This window comes from Eucyclogobius newberryi, unplaced genomic scaffold, assembly GCF_026437365.1.
Source record: "Eucyclogobius newberryi isolate DKJ021-1_F unplaced genomic scaffold, fEucNew1.0.hap1 SCAF_5, whole genome shotgun sequence".
NCBI lineage: Eukaryota > Metazoa > Chordata > Actinopteri > Gobiiformes > Gobiidae > Eucyclogobius > Eucyclogobius newberryi.
Window position 1 is genome coordinate 27,608,148 of NW_027316167.1, and position 26,257 is coordinate 27,634,404.

General features: G+C 38.8%; 3 protein-coding genes across 4 annotated transcripts in view; all 3 read right to left on the minus strand.

Moving 5' to 3' along the window:
• The window catches only part of LOC140380661 (synaptosomal-associated protein 25-A-like), a 30,781-nt gene extending 9,980 nt beyond the window's left edge, over positions 1–20,801 (minus strand). Inside the window, exons 1-4 of one of the 2 annotated variants that reach the window (XM_072464548.1) lie at positions 20,649–20,801; positions 7,586–7,692; positions 6,973–7,014; positions 1,504–1,552 (exon numbers count right to left, since the gene is read on the minus strand). In XM_072464548.1, the coding sequence (XP_072320649.1) occupies positions 1,504–1,552; positions 6,973–7,014; positions 7,586–7,657 (163 nt within the window). In that variant the 5' untranslated portion in view covers positions 7,658–7,692; positions 20,649–20,801. The remainder of the gene's footprint in view (positions 1–1,503; positions 1,553–6,972; positions 7,015–7,585; positions 7,693–20,648) is intronic. The other variant, XM_072464547.1, reaches the window with a different exon arrangement.
• The window catches only part of sv2ba (synaptic vesicle glycoprotein 2Ba), a 114,494-nt gene that overhangs the window by 11,500 nt on the left and 76,737 nt on the right, over positions 1–26,257 (minus strand). The window lies entirely within an intron of this gene.
• Positions 22,815–26,193, minus strand: lrrc28 (leucine rich repeat containing 28). Its single transcript, XM_072465537.1, has 9 exons — positions 25,918–26,193; positions 25,798–25,838; positions 25,686–25,723; positions 25,443–25,580; positions 25,085–25,291; positions 24,820–24,922; positions 24,575–24,735; positions 24,349–24,508; positions 22,815–23,013 (listed from the first exon to the last, which is right to left on the minus strand). Exons 1-9 carry the CDS (start codon positions 26,083–26,085, stop codon positions 22,944–22,946), a joined length of 1,086 nt encoding a protein of 361 aa, XP_072321638.1. The 5' UTR covers positions 26,086–26,193; the 3' UTR covers positions 22,815–22,943.

The following is a 26,257-nucleotide window of genomic DNA, read 5'->3' on the forward strand; positions in this document are numbered from 1 at the left end:
TAATATCGGAGTTCCCGACCTAAATTCTGTTATTGACATGACTCTTGGATGAGAGTCGAAACGTCTATTTTTTTCTAACTGAGTCCAGATGACTACAACTGAAGCTTTTTCTACTATAAAACTCAATTTACACATCCTGTCATCTGCTGAATATTGTTCAATGTTATGTTATCTGGTGATAATTAAAAAGTGTGCCAAAACAACACAAAGCACACACAAAATGAGAGAAAAAGAGCTGAGCGAGACAGATGGATTGATTGCAGTCTTATGAGAGAAGCAAGAGCTCAGGGCGATGGCAGCCATTTCTCTGGAGGGCAGAGGGCGGAGAGGGACGGAGAGGACATGTTCCACTGACAATTAGCTCTACTGCAACTGAGCACCAAGCTTACATACACAAAGCAGTGTAAAACATATATATATATATATATATATATATATATATATATATATATATATATATATATATATCTGAGGTCTGATATTACACAACTAATTAAACAGTGTATTAAAAGGAACTGAAGTGTGGGCTCTCCCCTGAACAAGCTAAAGCATTTATACAAATGCGATCTATATATATATATATATATCTTTGATTTGATTCATTTAAAAAATGTTTTAACTGTGTAGCGTAAAACACATAGTTTGAAGACGAACAACTACAGTAGGTGGCGGTAAATGCACCTTTTCAGTCGGCTGCTAACCACCAGTAAAAGCAACACAACAACATTAATCATTGGCAAAAAATGTAATCATTTAATAATCATTACAAGGTTCAGGTGTTAGGGTTTGGATTAGGGTTGGGGTAAGTTAATGTTTTTCTCAATTAATTAGCTATTTATTACTTAACATTTATAAATGCTTTGTAGATATGCCCTATAGTTAATGATCAGTTCATTTTTGTTTATGATTAGTAAATAATGTTAAACATTTGTAAATTATTATTTTATTTTTGTCAATGATTACTTAATGATTTACAGACTTTTATAAATGCTTTGTATCTATGCTTTATTCTAAAGTGTTACCATATCATCTACCTACAGTATGCACTATTGTACACCTTCTTAATCAAGAAAGTAGACAATAATATTGTACGAATTAACTGTAAATAAGCTTAAACCTTTTAGAGTACTATGATTTATGTGTACATTTGGTTTTGTCATTAGCAACCATTTTTTTAAAATTAAATCAAAGACACCAGGACATAGATAAATACTAACTACTTTCACAGGTTTACAAATTTATTTTTTAAAACAAAGAATAAACATAAATTATTGAAAAGTTGTCAGGTTCATATTTTTTTCATACTAATATCCAGGTTTATTTAGCCCATGTGCAACAAAACAAGTTGGGCTACTAGTGTAAAAAGCAACCAATTATGTCCTGAAGATTTGTTTCTCTAAAAGATTAACTCAAATATCGATGTTTCTTGTCATTATAAAAAGTTTCATTGCTCACAACACTTGCTCGGAGAGCTTGTGATGAGCAATCGCTATGACGACTTACCTCCCTGCTCATCCAACATGACCAGAGTCCTGATGCCGGCATCTTTGCTCTAACGGACAGAGAAAGGGAAAGAAGACAAAAGCTCCACATAAGTCAAGGTCATCAGCATCAACAACAGCATCAGTTTCCACAGAGAAAAATGCTTTGGTGCACAACAATCAGACCGTCAATATCTTGTTTTGTTACATGTGTTTATTGATAGGCCTTTTAAAAAATAGTATTACATTGTTTTTTATCATGTTTTACAAGGAGATTGCTGATTTAAATCCACTTTACCAAATTTTTACTCACAATTTTTTGACACAATGCACGGAGAAACTCTATACTTTGAGTGTTTTGTTCAACATGTTTCGAAGTACATCCCAGACACACTGACACATTGACCGTGTTATCAAATGGCATTAATAAATAAACTTGTCCACCATATTTGGCGTGTTCTGGCACCAGACGTGCGCTGTCAAATTTCTTGTAATGTAACCCTGCAAAGTGGCACGCAAACTATATAAAGTATAGACCGGCACAGACTGTATTACAGCGATGTTAACAGATACAGTATGCTCTGGTCACGCTCTGAAAACTATTACAGTCCATATGCCCTTTAGTTCACGCATCAAGAGTTTATGAACAAAATGTGCGCTGACCTTCTTGTAGGGGTGATAGATAGAGGCCAGAACCAGGGGATGAGCGCATGACTGATACTGATATTTGTATCAATCAAACAGACTGTGAAACAATCTGCGGCCAATAAATAAGTTATCATGTTTGGGGAATATTGACCGCCTTGAAATATAAGTAAAATTTAAACCACGGAGAGAAAGCAGACCTCCACCAAAGCATTACAGAGTGTGGTGATACTAAAATGTACTACTTTGTCCATTAAACAGACACAAATTTGACTTCATTTTAGATTACAAAGCTATCAAAATTGGGAAACCTAAAGATTTATTTAAACATTTTTAAAAGTATGTTATAATGTAGCTTTTAATTTCTGTTGACTTTCTATTTCACATTTCATACTTTTCAGACGCTCAAAACAAATAAAATAAAAAGGTGTCTCCTATAGCATATGGTGTTTATACATAATAATGTAAAATCACTAGGATCTCTCCACAGCAGCACTGCATGATGTGACATTTAGACAAAGGTTCCAGGTATCTTGGTATTGATCCTTCTATTGAGATATCCACTGCCATAGCTCCTGGAATCTATACTAATTGGGTCACACAAATGGATGCACTGTTGTGACTCACGTTTTACCTGCTAAGCTGCCGGTGCCTCGGCTGCATGGAAACGTAGGATGTGTTCACGTTCTAGAAATTGATTATGTCATGTTTTCAAACGGAGGCTTTTAAAGGGTCAAACATGGATGTGACTCTATAGGAGATCCATACAGTCACATCCATGTTTGGAATTGACTCCACAAAGTCTTTTCACCTGACAACAATCACTTCTTGGGGTTGAATAAAGGTCTAAAGCAATTTTAAGAAGAGAAAAAAGCATTTTTCACTTTTGTTTATTTCTGCTGAAGGACATAGAACTTTGTGCCAGTTTTTGTTTCATGTGGATCAGACCTGTAATTACAGATATTATTGGTGGGCATCTCGATAACGATAGTCAGACGTCATTTCAACAGAAATGTGTTGAAACATGTCTTTAAACATATTTGTTCAAGTTTAAGTATCCAACAAATTACAAAAATATCAACTTAACTAAAAGATAACAACAATCTTTCTTTCATTTTTTTATGAGCTCTTATTGGTGCATTTTCTTTTGCTATAAACGATAAACTTGACATTAAAATTCTATTTATACTCAAAATAACATTCACAATATTATCAACATTTGGATATATTGCCCACCTCTAACATATATTAACAATAAACTCTACAATCTGCATTTTGACAGTTAAACAGTTCATTTTAGCCACAGAATTCTGACCCGTCTCAGTTTTAAACCAGAACGTTGCGTTAACTCATGAGTTTATAATGTTCGAAATATTATGTTAGAAACATTATAAACTCATTATAAACTCATAAGTTCATGAGGAAAGTCTGATTATTTGTTTTAATTTGTGAAAAGGATATCTGCTAGTCATCAATTCAAATTGTAAAGTTATGGCAGTGATTGTCACTATTGAATTAAGGAAGTGCTGGAAACCATGCATAAAAGTGAAATCTGAAATAGGCATTTATGTTTTTATAAACATACAAATTTCAATAGAATAAAAGTAGCCAAATCGGCTGGGGGTCAATGACTGCATTATTTGGTCACTGCAGCTTGGGCTCTGAGAGGTCATCTTTTTTACTCCAGATGTCCTTCCACAGAAGTATTTGTGCTGGGACCAGAGACTTCAGCTTACGGCTGCAAGATATATACATAGATTAATGCTTATATTGCAATCCAATTGAAAAAGCAATCTGAGTTGTCACAATGGTCTTATCATGTAACAAATTTGATTACCCTGCAGTTTAGACCTCTTTGTACCTCTTGTATTAGCAGTTCTTATGTCAGTCTTCTCTAAAACTTTAATGCTCCTCAACGTGTTTGAAATGTTCAAAACTTCAATTCGAAATCGCAATGCTCTTTAAATTAGGTTTTATTCGCGAGCAGCACTAACCATCTTCTCATATTACAAAGATAACCATTCTCTTAAAAATCTGACTCTCTTCATTGCTGCGTCACTGAACAGGTTTCCATAATCACGCAGCAGCGCCGCATCAGATGAACCCCACCAGCTTCGGTCACCACCTTTTTTACAAGCTCATTTCCAACCAGCCCTCGCTCTCCTTCATCCAATCACAGGACATGATGTAGCAAAAAGACTCCACGGACACGGGTCAGAGTTAGTGGCAGAAGCACTCAAGCATTTCCCACTCTCAAAAGGTCAGGGCCGCCATGGCACTAAAAGAATTATGGGCCCCATTTGCATGAGACAAGGGCACGTTACATCACTCAGCACAAGTGCCGGTACAGTTTGGCCACTTACCCACTCGCAAGAGGACAATAAGGCCGTAAAAACTGCTAGTCTTTCCAGTGCAAACAGTAAATCCTAAAGACGATGCCCTCTATGCATTTGTGATGAGACTCCATCCATGTATCCATCTTAAGGTAATCGTGTACATGGTGAGCGAAGGGTGACAGTGTGGGTGTGCTATTTATGGGATTATGTCTGGTATACAAGAGGGAAGGGTTTTGCATATTAGTCACAAATCAGCTTTAAGTGTTATTTTAGGGGGTGTAATTATTTCTGAGCTAAACACATTTGTATATCACAGAAATGCATAAACATACAGTAATACACGTAAACCAAAGAAGCAATTTCAAATCATTGATTCTGCTAAGGGAACATTTATACCTAAACTAAAAAACTGTATATTTAAAAAAAAAATCTAGATTTTGTATGGATCACATTTCTGAATATATCAAATCATTCTTAGATAACATCAGAGCCAGAATGTGAATAATGCAGAAGAAATATCACACCACTGCACACCACAGCAAAAACTCACACGGCACCTCAAATATTTGAAGTACACGTATCGTTATGCCTGTCACGATAAATACTATATCGACTCATTGTTCTATAAATAAAACTAGAACGATACCTTTGGGGCTCAGTATTCATTGTGTGTGCATTTTCTTTGCAATAGTAGGATTGTTGTTGTTATTTTTGTGAAGTAAAGTACAGTAAAATTAGTAACTTTTAGGACATATTATAAATGATTAAAGTGTTTCATTCCGCTTTGTAGACATTGTACATTTAGAAAAGAGTTTACTGGCATTCTGTGGCTTTAGGTTAAGGGAGTGTCTGCAGCATAAAGTGTTTCATTGTTATATAGTCATATTTTAATATAGCAACATATCAGAATTCATCACTGATTCTCATGCTCTATATGTGGTGGTCCGACATATTATCAGGGCGATCTCAAGACCACAGTCGCTCCTGCCTGCCAAGCACTCCACTTATTCAATTAGTGCACAGTAATCTTCACTATAAGCCTTTTTACAGGAGCAGGGGCCTTCCGGAAAAGGCTTGTGCGTTTTCCTACTTAAAGTGCAGCGAGGGGTCACATTCCTAGTCACGTTCGGCCTCGGAGCTTCACTGATAACGTTGACGGTAACTTGTACTCGTGTCAATCGTTTCTAGTGGTTTCAACTCTGAAGCAAAATGCAATGAATTAAGTAACATGTAGCGCAGTGGCATTTTCAAACGGCGTTGTAACTGTCGGAGGGAACAAAAGGCTCTTCCTTGGCATTATGCTTAAAGGTCGCCTCGCCGGCCCCTGCAGGTGTAAGGTCAGGCCTGATGAGTAAGACAGTGTGGAGGCCAGCGTCGAGGTTAGAGTGAGGACAGTTCAAAAGAGATGACGCAGCTCCACTCCACACACACACAAGCCAAACAACCCACCATCTTTGTCTGTAGATGTCTTGGCCTTTGCTGCGATGCTATAGGTGGACATAAAGTACATATTCACTGACTGAATGCAAGTAAAAGGTGCAACGTTACACAACTACAGAATGAGACGACAGTGACGTGACAGGTTTTGTTTGGATTGTGTTTAAAAAGCGGTCAAGTCTTTAAGCATTATCGGCGCAATCCGGTCTTCGTTGTGTTTTTCAGGAAATGTCTCTTGGTGACTAACTTGGAAGGCGATGGACACAATTCGAAGAAAAGTGTGTGACATTTTCCACATTTTCAGCACTATACGGCTCTGCTCGGCGCACAACTACCCGTCTTTCAGGTACTTCGATTTTATTTTATTTTTTTCCCTTTTTATCAGAGAGACCAGAGAGTGATAAGGCAAAAATAAAACGGAAATAGAGCAAACCAAAGGATAAACAAGAAGATAAAAAGGCCTCAGTGTTTGGTACATTTGTCCATATTTATATTTAAAATGAGTAAATCGCCGAAGTTTTTTCATTCCAGTTGTCCATTGTCGGCTCCGTCCCTGTCATCCATTTTCTTATTATTGCTTTTTTTGCTGTAGTCAAAAGTAAATTCCACAAGTATCCATCAATCATTTCTACTGTTGGAGTTTTGCATCTGAGATAAAGTCAAATGGAATATCAGTGCTGAAGACAGTCTGCGGTGCCTCACTAATCTCAGGCCAGTATTTATGAATAACAGGGCAATCCCAAAACACATAATAGTGATGAGCTATTTGACAGCCACTCTTTTAGTTATTTCACATTGACAAATCTTTTAGAAGCTCCTCTCATTGATTACATTTTGGAATAACATCTCAAATCCCCTCAATTAGTGACATTTTAAGGCTGATAAAACACCATTTATAGCCACTCCATCCACTGATATTGTTCTTGTATGACCATGTGTAGCGCTGGTATGGTCCTTATTGAAATTGTCCTTTTATTCAGTAATCAGCCATCATTTTGCTTGCTCCTTTAGCCTTGCTATCATTATAGTGGCTGCAACTTGTATGTGCTTTGCCATGGTAACAAGGTACTCACCTCTTCCACCAATGACAGCATACGCCGAGTGCTTTCCAGAGACTGTATGAAGAGAAAGAGATGGGAAAGTGGTGAATTTATGAATCATGTAAAACACATTCAAACTAATATAACTTGAATAGATCCGTAATCCTTGCTTTTATATTCTCGGATCATTTTGCTGCTATAGACCTCAGACCTCCTCTTGCTTCCATCACACTCACTCAACTCTTTGGCCCTGCCTTATCTGCTCATGAATGTTTAATAATGCCATTTGAGCTGTTCTATTATTTCTCTGTTCAGAATTATCTCCTCCTCGTGAATTCCTGTCTGCTCATTAACACAGGCCAAGTTTGTACTGCACAAAAAAGACCTCAAATGATGAAGAGGACAAAAATAGTACCACATATTCTACATGGAGGGTGAGTGGATCGCTTTGTTTCTGTATCTGAGTAACAGCAAATCATCATTTAGTTGATGTAGGATATAAAATTAGGGATAGGGAACACTTTTTCCTGGCTATATTTTGTCTGAACTGTTATCAAAGGAAGTGACAGCTAGTGCACTTTATTTCCAGTACAAAATCACGACTGTTCTATTTAAAACCTCTCTATGTGTTTTTTTTTCTTCATACCTCATCGGCTATTTGGTCTGCACGTGTCTGCAGGTCGGCCAGCTCATTGCGCATGTCCGCTTCGTCCGCCATGGCAACTGTTGAGTTTGGACCTCAAGCACAAAACACTGCAAAAGAGAAACAGGAATTACTATTGGCAAGTTTGGCACATATTACGGGTTTAAGCTATCAAAGAAAGAACTCTCTGCAGGAGTGGTTCCGTCCTCACTAACTAAAGACAAGTCCATGTTTATATAAGTTGCTGCAAAACCCTCAGAGTCTTTTCTTTTACACCAAGAATGCAGCTCACGAGAATGATACAAGATGTTATTGGACATAGATGTCTTGTTTACATGTTAAACTCCTTCTTGTTACTCACGGGGTTCAGTACTTGGTTTCTTCCTGCTATCAACACCATTTTGTGGACTTAATTTGTTAGTTAATGAACACTTTTGGACTGATGTAACTGAGTGTAACTGTTTTGGAGGAACAGGGCAAAACAGTTACACTCCCACAAAACACAATTATACATTCTCAGATTGTTGCCGTCTAACAAAATCTTTCCCGTATCTTTTACTCTCAACAGAGGCTTGGGTGCTCAGAGAATCCTTGTTTTCACCCACCCCCTATGCCCGCCCACATCCCTGTACTCACTTGCAATTATCGAACAAAATTAAGAGTGGGACACGTTGGGTTTTAAATACATCACGGTCACTTCTCAAAAGGTAAAAACTGTCAATGAAAATCCACGTCCTGTCATGTAAAATTCCACAATAAAGAGACAGGGTTTATCTGTTCTACATATTTGTACAGAGTCATGTTCAGCAGCTTTCACAGCACATTTCCACACTGTAGACAGCCTCATGAAAAAAACATGTGGATTTGAGTCTGCGAGGGCTTTACGCTGCTGCTGCTGCTGCTGCCGACCGGAACAAAGGTGACACCTCACTCTGTCTAGTCCCAATACACTTTACCTCTTGCTTCTCTGACCCTTGTCTGCTCCTGCCGACAGAAAACACAAGCCTCTAATGAGCTGTAATGAGCAATTTTTACTCTAATGGGTCATTGATATAAATTGAACCAGATGGCGGCTTTCATTAAAGCTTGATCTAATCGAATCTATGGCAACATCCAGAGCAGCGATGGAGAATGATAGGCTGTTGACTTAATCCACTACTGCGTCCAACGGGCGGAAACTGTCACTTTTATTACAGCAAATCATGTTTACTCTGTGGTTTACGTGGGAAAATAAATCCATTGCATCACTAGGATTATAAAATTAAAGGCTCTACATTAAAGTGTGAGCAGAATTCATGTGACGAGACAAAACAACAGTCTTTACTTAGGTGCTTAAGCGCCATCAATCATTGTGTCAGATGAGCTGAGAGCACAAGGTCGGTCACACGCAGCTGGAGGTTTTTTTTTTGTTTTTTTTTAATAAAATGTCCGGCCCCGCCCTCCAGTCTCACTCCACCCACATCCTGCCACAGCCGACATCACTGTTAATAATTGAATGTACAAAGAGGGAAAGGAAGGGGAAAATACAGCCATGTTCTGTACAGTATTCTGGATTTCAGCCAACTTTCGCTTTACGGCTGTCTAAACCTTTAAAGGCTATTTTAGAACTTAAGTGTGTTCTAAATAATAATTTACCTAAAGGAGGACAAAACATTTTGATAAACTTGGCTAAATAAAACAAATTACTCTAAGACCTACCACAGTTTGAGAAACACTGGCCGAATTTAAAATTCTATGGCAGAATTTCACAGAATCAAATTGTCGGATTAGATTTTTATTCTATTTTTTGTCCTGGTTTATGGTTCATCACTGTGTAAATACTGTAACTAAAAGTGAAATCATTTTTCCACAATTGCTTTAGAAAGTGGTGACATTATTCAACCCCCAAGAGATGTGAATATTGTCAATTTTAAGAATAAACAATAAGATTAATACGGCACGTTTGTTGAGCCAATCCCTAACAAATAATGTAAAGGTTTCTGGCATTTCTAGAACGTGAACACAATTAGTCGAGGCTAAACCAAAGCTGTGTAAATCAACCAGTTTTTATTGTTTTTAATCGAAAAGGATTGTAAAAAACAGAAGAAACAATTATTAACCTTGAAGCATCTCTGTATGATACCATGTAATAAAGTGCATGTTCAGAACAGCACGGCCACAATAACAAGATAGTCACATATGTTCTATAGGGTTTACATCATCTGTCATGAGCATCGCCTGACGCATCTCATGAAAACTGTGTCATCTCTCCACACGCCTGTTATTTGTATGTTTTCATAAAGAGGAATCATCGAGGTCATATAAGTGCATTGGAAACAGAACGGATCCCTGGACGTGTACACTTCATCGTGTTAAAGATTTTATTGAGGAAAAGTTTCAAACAACAAACATTTATTTATAAGTTGCTGTTAATATTGTATTTTTTTTCTTTTAAAATACTTACGGGTCTCACAAAAATGACACCAATGTTATTAACATCATTCATCACTCAACATCTTTTTGTAACATTTAATAAAAACACTACAATATTTGTCTAAAAGTGTAATCCATCCACATACAGTACATCTTTTGGCATTAAAAGGTTCACTATGGGACTTTTCTGCCACCTGTTTGTCTCATGAAGATGTTATTTATTTGCCTGGAATGTATTGATATTGCAAAACTGGCTGACACAATAATCAATAAAGCTATAAATGAAATACATTGTAAAAACACAAAGGTTCTCTGTCCGACAGAATTTTATTGATAATGAAAAAAAGGCAAATTGGACTTATCATTTTCCTCAAGTCCTAAATTAGCCTGGATTTAATGTTGGTTTTGTCAATGTTTTGACAGAGTTTGACAGGTAAATTAAGGTCTGATCATTTCAGTTTCAATATAAGATACATTAAGAGAACATTTATTCGTCCCACAATAATAAAATTACAATGCACAGTTTAAGAACGACAGGAGAATAGAAACTCACAATAAAAAACAAGATAAATAACTTAATAGAAATAGACTAGACAAGATAGACTTTAAATAGACTTAAAATAGACTTAAATCTAACACAATGTGCAAGTAGAGCAGCAACAACAAGAAACTCTTTAGTACAATACAAGAATTGGCTAAAACGTACAGTACAAATAGCAGTAAAAGTATATTATAATATTATCTGCAATAAGTGGCTATGGTTATGATTATGAACAGTTCAACATACGTGTCAAAAATAGTACAATAATATCAACATTGCAGTAATTACCGGCCATACTGCATTACACACTATTTTCTAATATCGTGCAGTCCTACAGTAGTCTCCTCTCCACAGATCTGACCTGTAACTAGGCCTTGTTTGATTTAATAGAGACCAATACGTTTAATGCGATACTGTGACACATCCCAGGCTTCGCGGTAACAACTCCGTGGAAACGAGCAGATAAAAGTTGAACAAATGTAACCGCTTCAACCTATTGACAGCAGGTTCCTAAACTGGTGCGTCGTCAATAGCAACAGCCTAATATTCTTTTGAGTCACGTCCCAATCTGAAAGCTGTCATCACACGTTTTTGAAGGCTCCAGCAGCAGAACACAGAGCACAGTCGCACGCGTCAATAACACCAACATGTTTCTCTCTCGGCTCCTTTGCTTCTCGTTTGTGCTGCATTAGTATTGATCAGGCGCCGATTGCTCATCTCTGTGCATCATGTGGCAACTTGCACACGAAGAACAGCCTGTGCTCTTCTCCCCGCTCCGAGATGTTTGTCACACTATTCATCTTGTTCTGCCAGCGTTTCAAATAACAGCAGTTACATTTGTACTGATAATATGATATACTTTTGCTTACTAGCACGAGAATTACAAGTGTTCGAGCAATAATATAAGTCTTTGGCCCTCAGGTGCGCCATCATGAAGAAAGCACCGCTCTGTCGGACCACGCTGACAGCCTTGACTATCAAATCTCCATTTATTCCATTTATTAAGAGAATAAGAGGTTTTTTGATTATATTACTTCTGTGCCTGATCTGTTTCTGTACTTAATCTGTGTTGCAACACCCCATTGTGAGACAAATAAAGGTTTATCTTATCTTATCATAATAGGAAGCCGCAGAGGATTTTTTTCATTTGAGCCACAATGGTTGAATGTTTCATGAGTACAAAGCAAGTACAGAGTCAGGTGTGATGCATGTTTGCGATGCCTTGTAACAATGTTTAGCTACAGCGTGTGTCACTGAACTCGACACTAGTACTCTACTGTGTGATGCTGTACTACATTCTCTGAATAATACGCTAAGTGTTTTCTTAGAATGCTTCCAGGGAGTGAAGATTGCCCAGGCCTGGCCCTCTCCCGGCCGAGGGCGGCTGCAGTGTGCGGGGTCGAGAGCAGCGGGATGAAACCACAGAGAGATTAAAGTCGGCCACGAAAGAGGATTTACTACTCTGTCACTCTCTCTCCACTCCTTCTCCTTCACTTTGTTTCTCTTCATTCTGCCAGATCCCTCGTGCTAAACAGCTCCCGGAAACACTTTCTGATAGTATATAATCAAAAGAACAATTACAGATATATAGTTAGGTATTGCTATTCCTAGGTATTACTTAGTTTCAATTCCACTTTAACAGAAATGTGATAATCCTAATAAATAATTGTGACTTCAGGCTAGCGCTGCACTTTACTAGATGACCAACGCACATGTTAAATCAGGACACAGAGGTTGCCACATTGCATCTTCTCCTATTGACTTGTGGAAGTCTTAAAAGGGCAGCGATAAATTATTAATAAGAATAATTATGCAGCACCACCACGAATGCAACTTAGCAACCAAAAGACATTTGAGTGATGACGCTGAGCAACGGCGCAGTGCCAATGCGAGAAGTTTGTTGCTAGTGTGCAAAGTGAGCACAGCAGCGTTCAAGCGGCGTTCAGTTTTGCCCCGGGACTCCAGGGGGAAGGGCTGGATTAGCCCTGTCATAGACTGACACGATTAACATGCAACTACACCGCCCTGATCGGAAAAGGGGGAAGACGGGCTATTTCAGGCAAGGAAAATAAATCTTGTCAGAGCACAAACGGTGACTTCCACGGAGACAAGCTCTGAATGAAGAGCAATATATTTGAGGGGCGAGAAGTTGAGTGAATTCAGTATGAAATTGTGGTGAAATGCGGTCTCACAGACTGAGAATGGCATGTCTGGAGATATGGGATTAGAAAGTAAAAGGGTTTTGGCGTGTGAGAGAGCTGTGCACAGACGCAGCATGACGCTTATCATTCACGCTCCCGTTTATGTGACGAGCTGATGAGCAGTGTTTGGAGCGGGTGAGGCGGGGACAGCGATGCTCCACTGAACCAAACACAAAACCAGGTCAGGCTCATCAGTTGCTCACTTGACAGATTTTCGCACTTTAACCTCATTCGTGGGGGGAAAATGTGAAGCTATGATGTCGTACTCTTCACTCTGTCTGTGTGCTCAGAAATGTTGGCAAATGAGAGCGTGAGCGCCGTTGTGTTTCTATTCTGATGCCATTGTGCGGCTGCCAGGGCTCTGAAGGACAGCTCAGTAGTGAACCATGGGAGCTCCGCACGTTTCTGGGGCCTATGAAAGAGTTTTGTGGTTCTTATGCCAGGATGTGGGCTGTAATGGTCACCACATGGGGCGCGCAGTGTATTTCTAACATTTAAGGGACAGATTATGCTAAATCCACTTTGATAAGCATTTAACCTTGCTACAACAGGGTTTCCTCATCATTAGTTTACTGAAAGTTGTATTTTGATTGATTCGTGCATGTTTGTGTGATCCTGTGTTGTCCTGCAATTAAGGCTTGAGTGCTAAGAAAATGTCTGTTTTCACCTGCCCCCTATCTCCGCCCACTGCTCTGCACTTGTTGATGTGATCGTGTGAAAGACTCTAAAATGTCATGTAGCCACTTTTCAAAAATACAAACATGCATCTTGAATGAAAGTCTGCTGTCACTGTCATTTCAGCAGTTTTGAAGGCGAAATGAATGGACCTGTTTCTATTACTGAGCCGTTTCATATCAATATTATGGTTTATAATGAACAAAATGTAAAACGGTGAACTGTTTAAGTTCAATTCTGACAATTCTTCTGACAAACAACATCTTGGGCTCAAAAAGATGATTTTATAATGATCATATTGCAAAAACAAACTATTACTTAATTAGTTAATGATAATACTAAAACATAGAGCTAGTTCAGGGGTAAATGCTCTAAGTAACCATTATACCATATGAACTGAAAACAAATCCTGGGATGCTGCCAAATGAATTCTTCCCTGGCAAGAGTATTTCTCCAAATGTAACAAGAATAATCAAACCAAACTTAATAAAACAAACAAAAACTATCACAGTGTAGTGTTTATTTACCTATATTGTCTTTATGTGCCCTTGTGGATGAAACACTTTGCTTTGCAGGGAATGTGGCAGCTGAACTATCACAGAAGAGGAAGTGGGTGATGGACACTGAGGGTGTAAGAGCCGGGCTGTTTGTGAGACCAACAACATTTCTCCACATCAAAGTGCAGTTGGTCCAGTATTACTCACCATGAAGACGAGGCTGCATCATTATTTAATTACCTACTAGCTGAGAGTGTGTGAACAAGTGAATGACTGTTTAATAGGACACTAACATCTGCTGGCTCCCATAAAGAGACCACAGTTTGATGCTGTCGAGAGATACATGTATTTGAAATGTGTAATTTGAGTTGAAATGATGTAATACATAGGCATTTATTTGATCACTATGAGATTATCAGGTTAGAGAACATGAACGGGACAGAATTCCCACAAGACAAAATGAGACTGTGTACAGTGAGTATAAGAGATTTTGACATAATTTAATACATAAATTGTGAAGTTAAGGTCTGTGTAATTATCACAACACTATAATGTCAAACTGATATTTTCTACACAAGCTCATTCTAAAACTGTTCAAAAAAGGTCAAATTGTGTCCTCTTAATGTGCTTTTTCAAATTAAATCAATACTTACAAGGTTTAGGATTGATAAGTATCTGGTTTGCAAACATTTTGACAACCCTAGCTCACAATTTTGGCCTCAGAATGGTGTATTTATTCAATTTAATTCGTGCTGTCACTGTAGAACTGTTTCTTTCTTAGAACTACAACTTCTCACTGGATGTAACTGAACAGTGCTTAAACATTTTTTTTGAATCATTTCCCACATGTGCACAATCTTGTGGGAATTTTATCTTGTCCCATTTCTAATAATAAAAGGGAATCAAATCATATGCTTAGGTTAGGTAGGAAACCCAATGATTTTTGTTAGGATTCTATTATAAAAGTATGCCAACTAAGCGTAAGAAAAGAGCTAGGTATCACTCCATATATTGCATTCAAACAACACATTTCTTGTCCTTGAAATAATATTTTAGGAGAACAAGTACAATAGTTTGAATGGGTACATCGTTATTCTTTCGGTGTGGGTGCAGATATGTGGTCGGCACTGGTGTAATTATACAGCGTTACAAGGACAACATAGGCCTATAATTATTGCTGGGTCACATTGATGCAGAGGAGGGGGGCAATGCATAGTGCCTGTCATATATAATAAGGACTCCCAGGAACATGCTGATGCGTCATGTGTCACTGCAAACAGATATCGGGTATTAGGGTCATGTGCTTTGGGAGACCTTTTGCACTCTTTTTCTTTCTGTTATGAGGCTGTTATTTGGTGGTTTAACATATCACGTTTACTGGAAAGACACAGATGCACAAACTGTCAGCAAATTCTGAAACATGCAAGAGGAAACTTTCAGGCTGTTTTGGATTAAAGGGAATCACTATTGCTGTCAATCTTGCTCTCGTGAGGTCAAACTGTATTTATTCATTGGACTTTGGGGACAAAACCCATTTTCCAGCGTGAAACAGTGACATAAATGATGGGAAATTGAACAGACATCGCGGGACTTGAAGGCACTGACCTTTGAACGATAGGAGCTGCTATTGTACAAACTGCAGGACCAATTAATCAGTTCCAAAAAACACACATCCCCGTCATTCCGGAGAGTTGTGCTATTTAATTTTGTGCCACAAAATGTTCATTATAAGTGGTAGTTTCACACTGCTATGCACAGGTACATGCAGTGCAGTGGCGCCATGCTGACCTACATGCAGTAAATAAGACGAGATGTGGATAACCTACAAAGCCTGATGGGAGCTGGAGGGCTAAAGCATTCAGACAGCACTGCCTTTCGCCTGGCTGCCTGTGCAATTCACAACACAGCTGTCTGCACTGGTCCTACTGTAATAATATTACCACTAGAGTCACATTACTGCAATGAACGCAATAATAAAGCTGCTGTTGTAAGCCTGATTAAGTCACATTTGTTTTGCCCAAACACAACAACAACAAAAAAACTGTTCTGTGCACTGTTTGGATTTAATTGTAGAGCGTTTTAAGAGAGTACCTTAATTTAGAAAAGCAAGTGACAGCACAAGGCTAAGTTTAATGCCAAACTGTAAAAAAAATAATCAGCAAATCAATAACATCTACATGGACAAAAGCATGTGGCCCGAATAGCTACATAGTGCAACTCCAAAGAAATTTGGTAGTCAATAATTTCCTAAATTATTTGGCTATGTATTTAACTTATTTTCATGGCCACGTTTTTAATAAAAATAATAAAAATCCTTCTACCTTAAAGGTGCACTTTAAGGTATCTTTCCATGTAGAAGTTTGTCTGGGATGTTCCACAGTGTATGGCATTATATTTTGCCTTTATTCATTTATAGGATTTTTATTGTTCAAAACTACCTTGAAAATGCATTATTACTGTGATCGGGGTCACCTCTCCACAGATCTGATCAGTAACTTGGCTTGGTGGCGTCACCTCCTTGTTTCAATTCAGTTCAGTTCAGGGCAGAAAACGTTTTATCCTGAAGGATAATAATATAAATTAATGTCATAATGTCATACAATATTCCAGGCAGAGCAATAACATGTCCATGGAGACAAGCAGGTGGCAGACCCCCCCCCGAACATGAACATATTTAACTGTCTATACCAGGGCTATTCAACATATGGCCCGGGGGCCAAATCAGGCCCTCCAAGCAATTTAATCCAGCCCACAAAACATCTTCAAATTTTGTTTTAATTTTTGTCCTAGATAGTCCTGGTTCAGATCTGGTTGATACTAGTCTAGTCCTAGTTTAATTCTAGTTCAGTTCTGGATGGGAAATTTTCAAAGCAATTTTGATAAAGCATTATGTTATTTCACAAAATCTAATGCATCAGCAGTTATTGTATGTTATAACTCAATTTATTGAATCAGTGGTGGGAATATTTTGTGCATAAAAAATGTTACAGTTGCATGTTGTGCACCTCCGGCCCAGAGGCCTTGGCCCTCCGAAAAATCATGCCCTCTGGAAAATTAAGTTGAATAGGCCTGGTCTATACTATGCTGCCGTTAACTTATATCCATGTATCAACATGTCACTTATTTACTACTGCATTTGATTTATATGTCACTGGTAGATTTTTGATCCTATCAAATGTATCAAATGTAATCATATAAATTCTCACTTGGCTTCTATGTCATTGTCATTGTTTATCCAGCTCTGCTCTCATTACAGGAATACGAAAGGAACAAGGAGGCTCACACTGTGCTGCTTTTGGCCCACAATACTGCCCGCTGTGACAATATGGCCTCACTGAATTAAAACATTCCCTATGGAGAGACAGGACGGACACACAGGGAGATATCTGCTTTGGAAAATAACAAGAAAAACATTCAAAAACAAGTAAAAATAATATAGAAAACAATATCATGTTGTTTAACTTGACCTAACACTTTTAATCCCTAAGTCACTTTCACACCTCTAACCACCTGGCGGGCGCCAATCAGGATGCTCAAGCCAAAACAAATAGTTCCCAGTAGTCTGCCATTTTTGTTTTCGCATCCCATCTGAGAAGAGATGATGAAGCAGATTGTTATTCTGACATTTCTGTGTTATATAATCCAAAAGACAGGACAGAACAGGAAATGAGATGTCGGACGCTTAACAAGGCACAATGAATGAATTATGAATTGCAAACAGCAGTCAAATTGGACCATAATTTTGACGATAACAATATGATAAATATGAGGTGGACAAGCTTGTGATTCAAAGCAATCATCTGAAGCCTGCAGGATAATCACTGCAAAGCTCCACTGTCCCATTCACTGAGGATAAAGCCAGGATTAATCTGTATGGCGAACGCACAACACACACACTCACGGTTATGCCTCACAACACTTACATAATGCACTTTGGCCTGCTTTTTACTTGGCCTGCCTCTTACATGCGCCTTTCTTCCTTTCTTTTCCCAATCTTTCAGCAACACACACACAGTAGCACACAACACTCCCACGTTTGCTGCATGTGTTCGCTCGCTCCTCTCGTCCTTTCGCGCACATTCAAATGGACACCTGTCATCCTCAAGCAGTGTACATGCTGTTCACTTTACAGTGCTCGGCACACTTAGGCATGTATGGGGAGGGAGTACTGAAACAGAGGGAGTAAAGGTAAAAAACAGATGTACATGTTTCCTTAAGTTGACATTTTGCTCACAGTTTGTACCTTTCTGCTTGTAGACTTTCTATTTCTGTGAAATATGTCACCTACTTTCATTTAATCGGTTCATTCTCTTCATTTTAGGTGCGTTGATGTGTTGACCTTTTCTCTAAGTGAGTAGTTGTCTGGAAAATTATGTGATTTCAACTTGACTTTGGGCCTTATGCGGGGTACTCGCTGGGCAGGGGCCAGCTCGTCGCGGGGTTAAATCATTGTGATATTTCCCCCCCATAATTGAGCAGTCCCACTGTCTGATCAAGTTCTCTCATTTTAGACTTTGGAATGAAAAACTAAAATCTAGTACCAAAGACTCATTATTTCCCATAACCCCAACCAATTAAAAAGTTACTTCAGAAAGAAAATCTGGTAATCTGTAAAAATGATTGGGCAAGGAGGAAGATTATTTGGTAGAACATGATATGAGGATTTAAACCTGGTTGTCTCACAGGAAGTGTTATTGCTCTGCCTGGAATGTGGCAGAATTAAAATTATCCACCTTGATATTACTCAGTTACCATAAAGGCAAAGCAAAACCATCTCCATGGAAACGAGCAGATGACAAAAAAGGGGTAGGGCACATTAAACTCACCCATATAAGCACACAAAGAACAATCTTGAATGCCTTGAGATTGTGAATTTATCTTATCTTACCTATTTTTATCTGTTTTTGTTGGCTATAAACCATTGGCTATAAACCATTGGCTATAAACCATTGGCTATAAACCATTGTACGTGAATGTCGTCTTTAAATCTTCTTGTGACCTCTAATGTTGTCTAAAAGATATTTTTTTGTGGACAGAACACATTTATGGAACAGAGCTAGTATATCAGCCTCCGATTACAGCCTATCCGCCCCTTCACTCTGATCGATGAGTGCAGGCCAGTTCTCCATTTCCGAAGAGTTCTCAGATTCAGATATGATGTGCCTTGCCCAATGAGAGCATTGGAATTAGTGTGTGTGTGTGTGTGTGTGTGTGTGTGTGTGTGTGTGTGTGCGTGCGTGCGTGTGTGTGTGCGTGTGCGTGTGTGCCTATGCTGGGGGGAGGGCTTAGTCAGAGGAGCAGAAATGTCGCTTTGGTTTCAAGGCTGGAGGAAGATGTAGAGTTATTCCAAGTCCAAAGGCGATGAGAAGTCACTGTGCATCCTTGTAACATGACTGCAATTGTGGGCAAAAAACGCACGTGTAACTCTTGAAGTGAACAACTCACAATGTGCCAATGACTAACACACTTCTCTGGCATATGTATTTTGATCCCTTCACAAAGCAACTAAAAATAAGCAGCGACAAGCCGGTTTCCAAAAAACGAATCTGCGCACAAAGTTCCCCCATAGTTGCAAAACTGCTGTGTGATTTTTAGGCACGCAATCTGGAGATGATGCCAAGCAACCATCTGGCACTTTGAGAGTTCAAGATGATATGAAATGAGGGTGGGTTAATAGGGATTGAAGGAAAACGTATGCCACAAGAAGATCCAAATTAATCACATACCTTTGAGGGGCAAAAAACATATATATATATATATATATATATATATATATATATATATATATATATATATATATATATATATATATATATATATATATATATATAATGAACAACCATTCAAACCAGCATAGACATGGTGGCAAACAGAGATAGGGCAGCAGCGACACGTGTTGATCTGCTTAAGTGTCTCCTGAGCTCTTTGTCCTGACTGACATTTAGACAGGGTCAAACAGAACCAAATTTACTTGAATAAACATTACAACGTGCACATTTAATATCAGAATTAGAAAAGAAGAAAGTGAATAAAAGGGACTTTGAAATGATATCTTTCTATATGGGGAGCTATGCGTACTTCCTGTATGCAGTGGGACAATAGGCACGCGTGCTTTTAGTGTTTGACAAACACTGCAGCTAATTGACAGCCATTCAAAGCCACTACCACAAAGTCAAACATGTGTAATAACAACCAACTGAGCTGAGCATCCAGGAAATGAAACAAGCAGCAAACTATACAAGTAGATTCAGCTTGGATTATTTCGCCCCACTATCACTTTCACAAGTAACATGTTAACAGCTAAACTAAGCCAAATGAAACGCCCATCACTTGTACCTTTTGTCCCTAGTTTTCCCTTGAGAAGTCCAAAGCGCGGCGGAGCTGTCCGTGGTGCTGATCTGATCAATGTATCGTATTAGCTCATTCTGAATCAATTAAAGACTAATCTCCCTTTTACACCAGAGAAGATCAACTATAAGACAACAATTTACGGATGATACATGCTTTCCCCCCTTTATTGTAGTTAAGTTTTGTGATTTGTGAAGTCTGTAAGGCGGACGCGCGCTACTACTGTGAGAAAATTTATTTTATTACAAATACTTACTTGGCAAAACTTATTAACATGAGCTGCGTTGAAATGAATAGGCTTATTAAGAATTTCAGATATAAGGATTGGAATCGTTTAAAGTTACTTGTCTAAGACAAGTAGAGGAAAAAACAAGGGTTTAAAAAAGACTCACCAGGAAGGGATATTTTGTTGTAAACTTGTCTCTTCTTTTCAGGTATTTTCTGGTGTTTAACGGTAGAGTGAGGACCTGTCTGTCCCTGGCTCGCTTCAGCAGCACTGATCGCGCTGAAAACACTCCTCCCCGTCGCCCTTCATGCATAAAGAAAACAGTGTTGCACACGCTCCTTGTTTCCTTTACAAAAATAAGAGCAGAATCTCCATTTTGCGCTCTCTTACTGGATAAAACTTCAAGCTATAAAATATTGCCACAAATTATTGCATTTGATTACAGTCAGTGTATTACTACTGAACAACATGGTGGTCGTATTAAAGTCCGAACTGTTTGCTCCAGTGTTTTGGCCCTTTTAATTTGACGTTTTGGTCACAAAGCTTCCGACTCACTGCAAGTCCCTTGAAAACACAAAATGGCCGCGCCCTCTGACGTGACGTCGGAGGATTAACGGAGAGAAACACTCGGCACCTGCTTTCCACTCCCATTTTGTTTTAGTTAGTTTGAAATAAATCCAACAAGACTACAATACTACATCTGCAACGCAAACAACCTTTAAATATTAACTTAAGAAATGTAAGTGTCAGCAGCATTTAAGGATGTTGAAACACCGCATGTGGTTTAAATGATGCAGGGACCACTTTTTGGTGATAATTAACCTGTTCTCATCAGCGGTTCCTTGCTAAACACTGTCAAACTTATTGTTATTAATGTGACTTCATACATAACACCAACTGTGACACATTGTATGTATTCACAAGCTAAAAGGGATGGATTATCCCATTATAATGATTATAATTGCAAAAACTGAAATTTCAGACATAAATAATATTCATAGGCTTCAAGTAAATGGTTTGTTTTACTAAAGGTAAGTACTTTTCCTCATTTAAAGTATTTTGATGATTGCTATGGTAACGGAGGACCATTGCCATAACTTGAAAACATGGATAGGCCAGACCAGAGCATGATCCATAAATTAGATTCTACTTTGGGGCAGGTCTACCCTTTTTGTCGGATCTTCCTTCATGTGTGTGCACTTTGCCTTTGTTTCCATGAGCGCGTGCAGAACATGCACCTCATGTGTGCTCAGCAGAGATGTGATATCCCCACTGTGCTGACAGACAGCTGAATCACTGGTGCAAGTGCAAGAGCAGAGTAATGGTTTGAGCATTGATTCTGGTAATGGAGATGCTTGATAATTCAACCCTTAGTGTAGAGCCAATAATTATCCCCGTCATCTCTCTGATCTCTAACTCTTTGTGCATTGCTACAGCAGATCTCTCACTCAGGGATCAACCCCTATATCTTCTAATTTATAAAATTCAATTAATAAATAGCGCGCAGAGAAATTACTTCAGAAGTGACAATATGGTACGGTCTAACAGACCGGGTCCAAAGGTCCAAATTATTCATAAACTCTATAGGGGGAACAAAAAGACAATATATAATTGACTTACAGACATCACCATGCGACCTTCATTCAGGGCATTTGGTTATTGAAAGAGTTGTCATGCTTTGTTTGAAGGAGGATTATAGTAAAGATGCACCACACAGCTTTTTCGGGCGAAGGTATACCACTAGTTTGTCTCCATGGAGATGTTATTGCTTTGCTTAGAATATAGCCAAGTTGACACACAGGTGGCGCCATCAGTCTGAGTTACATGTCAGATCTGTGGAGAGGCGACCTTGCTTACAGTAGGAATACATGTTTTTCAAGGTATTTGGGGGCATTTCAAACATCTGTAGTGTATATAAATGCTAGATGTTGGATAACTTTAATGCTATACTGTGAACATCTCAATGGAGACAAGCAGGTGGCAGTTATGATGTTTCTATAGCTTCAAATAGAATAACAAACACAGTACGGTGTAATCCCTCTTTCGTCAAGGCGTTTCCCATTGTAGAAAAAGACTCATTTTCTCATCTATTAAAAATATTTTAGTCTATAAAATAGCAATTATCCAAATCATGTTGTGATACAGTGCAAATACAACAAGTGTCATATCATACATTCTCAAAAGTAAAGATGTAAATATCTATATGTAGAAGTTTAGTCTACAATATCAAATGTGATGTTAGTACATACTTATGGAAAACACAATATTGAAGAAATGTATATTAAGCATTAAGCAATAGCATTGATCCATTCAGTCAATAAAATATTAGTCCATAGTTAATTGGTTAACTTGTGTAGAAATGTTAGTGTCCAAAGCCAGGATGAGACAAATATCTTCATTTGTCATGTTCCAGTGGATGTCACTTTTCAAGGCAAAATCTCTCTGAAAATAAACTATGATGTCATCCCTGAAGGTCAAAGGTCCCAAGGCAGCGACTAGAGCAGCAATAGGCAACAAAGCTCACAGTTGTCCTGGAAAAGACAAAGAACATAACAAAGATGGTTAGCAAGTTACCTTTGCAGCTTTACAACAAATGTTAGAATGCAGTTTAAATGTGCACCGTGTAACTTTTCTTGTGGCAAGTTTGTCACACTTCTCCAAGGAAATGTTATTGCCTAGAATGTTCCACACACTATGACCTTATGACTGCCTGACCAAAAAAAAGTGGCCACTTGGATTCAACTAAGCAAATACAGTAGGTGGAGCCTCCTGCTGGAGAACTACTGCAGGGGATGAACTTTCAGCTGCAACACGGTATTTAAACCTGAATATGTTTGAGACTGGTCAAATCATTGTCATCGAGCAGAGAAAACATAAGGAGAAGCAGAAACTAATGTACTACAGATATGAACCCCAGTGAGAGTGGAGCTGGGGAAAGCTTTGTGCAGTGGTCACTCTCTCACATCATCAATACATCAATACAAAATAATGTAACACTGGATGGAAATAATATCTTTTAATATTGCAGGAGATTCTTGAAACTATGCCACAGCAAATGTGTGCTGTAATCAAAGCTAAAGGCGGTCTTCTGAACTATTAGAGCATGTGACTCTTTTTTTTGGACAGGCAGTGGATTGATCTGCATTGAAACAACCAGGTGACAGTCGATGTGACAGGTCAGGGGCCACATTTATGAAAGAATGCATCAAATTCTACTTGAGAAAGTACGTACTAACAAAACGCAAATTTCATGTACGTGAAAACATATTAAAATTGATAAAAACCCTCAGTTTGCCCTTCCTGACACACTGTCCTCTTGAATGTTGCTTGGAGCAGCAGAATTCTGTGCACATGATCCCACCTCATGCCTCACCCCCTTTACGCCACAGCAGTGAGTATGAAAACATGAGCCAATAATGAATGATTTTGACTGACAAACGGAGAGCAAGAAGGAAAGGCTCAGGAGAGACGCTGCAGAAGACAAACTCTCAGGGAACTTTAGGGGAAAGGGAACTCTGATTCTCTGACAAATTATAAAGAAGTGCTTTATTGAAACAACATACACACACTCGCACAGGCCACAGGGGGGAAGAGCCCATGTAAAGGTTTTTAGAGGTAGTGAATCGATCCCAGGACCTTACTATGGAGCGAGGGCTTATCCATTCTCATATCAGAGCTTTTTTATAAATACCACTTTTGATGAAGAGAGCGAGGCTTTATAAATGAGGCCCAAGACCGGCTCAGCAATAGTTGCGTCTTGCTTTTCTTTGAATCATTAATCATCAAATCTTTCTGATGAAATATATACAAAATCCTAATATTTCTGTGTTACGTTCTTTTTCTTTTTAAAATAAGAGTCTCCAAACCTGCGGTGCACCCCTGCCAGAGCTGTGTCCTTGAGGGGGAATAGTTTGGGGTAGATGATGGTAAACATGGCTTGGCTGCAACGGTGACAGTGGCCCAGAGGAAACTGCAGGAGGTCCATTAGGCTCTTGGGCAACGTGTTGTTAGGCAGAAGGTGCAAATCTACACAGTCATGGGAGAGAACATCAGATCTGATGTACTTGTAAAATCAATATTAAACAGACTCACCTGATAACCTTTGGTGGCAGACCTGGTGTAAGGTCCTCAAGGCAAGCTCCTCCAAGGGAACCACAGCGCCAGTCTTTGAGCCGACTACCTTTACCTCAGCTGGTAGTGCACCCAGTGGCTCATTTGCACATTCTTCCTGTACTGGAGAAGAAACTCCACACCTGAAACACACAGCTGAAAAGTTATTTCATTTCATACATCAAACAATACATGATTTTAAAAAAAAGTAAAGTACAGTATATTACCCGCTGCAGCCAATGACCTTGTTGTAAAGGTAGGAGGGAAGGCCTTTCAGATCCGAATTGTGGTCAACAAACACAAACTGTAGTTCCCGGGACCGGCCTAAATCTGAAATAAACAAACGACCGGTGTTTATGAAGGATTCCTGTTGCGGCACAGAAGGAACACGAGGGCAGTATGCACCCTGTTGAAGTTCACTGATTGGTGGACAAATGCCAAGCTTCTTTGTCCCACCAATCAGAAACATAAGTGTGTGTACTCAATACAAACCCAGTGGAAGAAAGTCGAGTCTGTTAGCGGCCATTGACAGCTGGTTGAGGCGATGGAGCCAGCAGAGCTGCCGGGGAACATGCCGTAAGCGGTTGTGGTCTGCGGTGAGATTTTGAAGTGATAGGCAGTGGTGCAGTCTGTCAGGCAAAGAGGTGAGCTGGTTCATGGAAACATCCAGAATCTCAAGTTCCTGCAGGTCACCAATATCTAAAATATGTCATGTAGAGTAAATGATACTAATACAGATCACAAAAACATCCTTTATATGAATGAAAAGTCAGAAATCAATTTACATGTGGTACAATAGTGCTGCAGGGTTACATCATAACTTACTGATTAATAATCAAAGAGGATTTACCTGAGGGAAGGCATTTCAGCTGGTTATTGGATAGTCGCAAGTGCCTTAAAGATCGCAATCGACCAATTTCTGGACAAAGCATCTGAAGAGCATTGTTGCTCAAATCCAGTGACTGCAGTCTTGCCAAGTCTCCAATCGCTTCAAATCAAAACCACATTATATTATGGATAACAAATACAAAGTAATAAATGCATGAACTTTTTTGGAACGTTTTGAATGTATTAGAAAAAGTCCCCCGCTTACCTTCAGGGATGATTACTATGTTGTTTGAGTGTAAATACCTTAGAAAGACAAAGTATTGAGCACGTTAGAACTGCATTGTAATGACAATATTACATACAGTACTTCTACTTACAGTTCAATTAGATTTGGGAGTTTCTGTGCAAGATCATCAGGCTGAATCAGGACAATACATGGTGGTTAGTGGTGGTAAACATGAAGTTTAGAGAATGAAGTGTAGTGATGCTTTACTCACCAGAGTCGTAAGTAAATTCCTCTTCATATACAGTCTCTCAAGAAACTGAAGGCCTTCATCTTTAAGCAGTTCAACCGGAAAATTACTCAAGTTCTTGTAGTTAAGAAAAAGGTTTTTGTGTCTTCCTTGCTTTGCCATAAATATGGTTTCATGGAGGTTAGTTGCCATCTTCTAAAATCGCCTAAAATGATCCTCTGCTCTAAGTTAGGCGGTCTGGTCCTTTTATCAGGGCATCTAGACTATTTGTGAAATGATTGTTAGCACAGTGTCAAACTGCCAAATCAAATAGAATCCCCACGTTGGGCTCCTATAATAAGACGAATGAATGAGACTGTGTTTT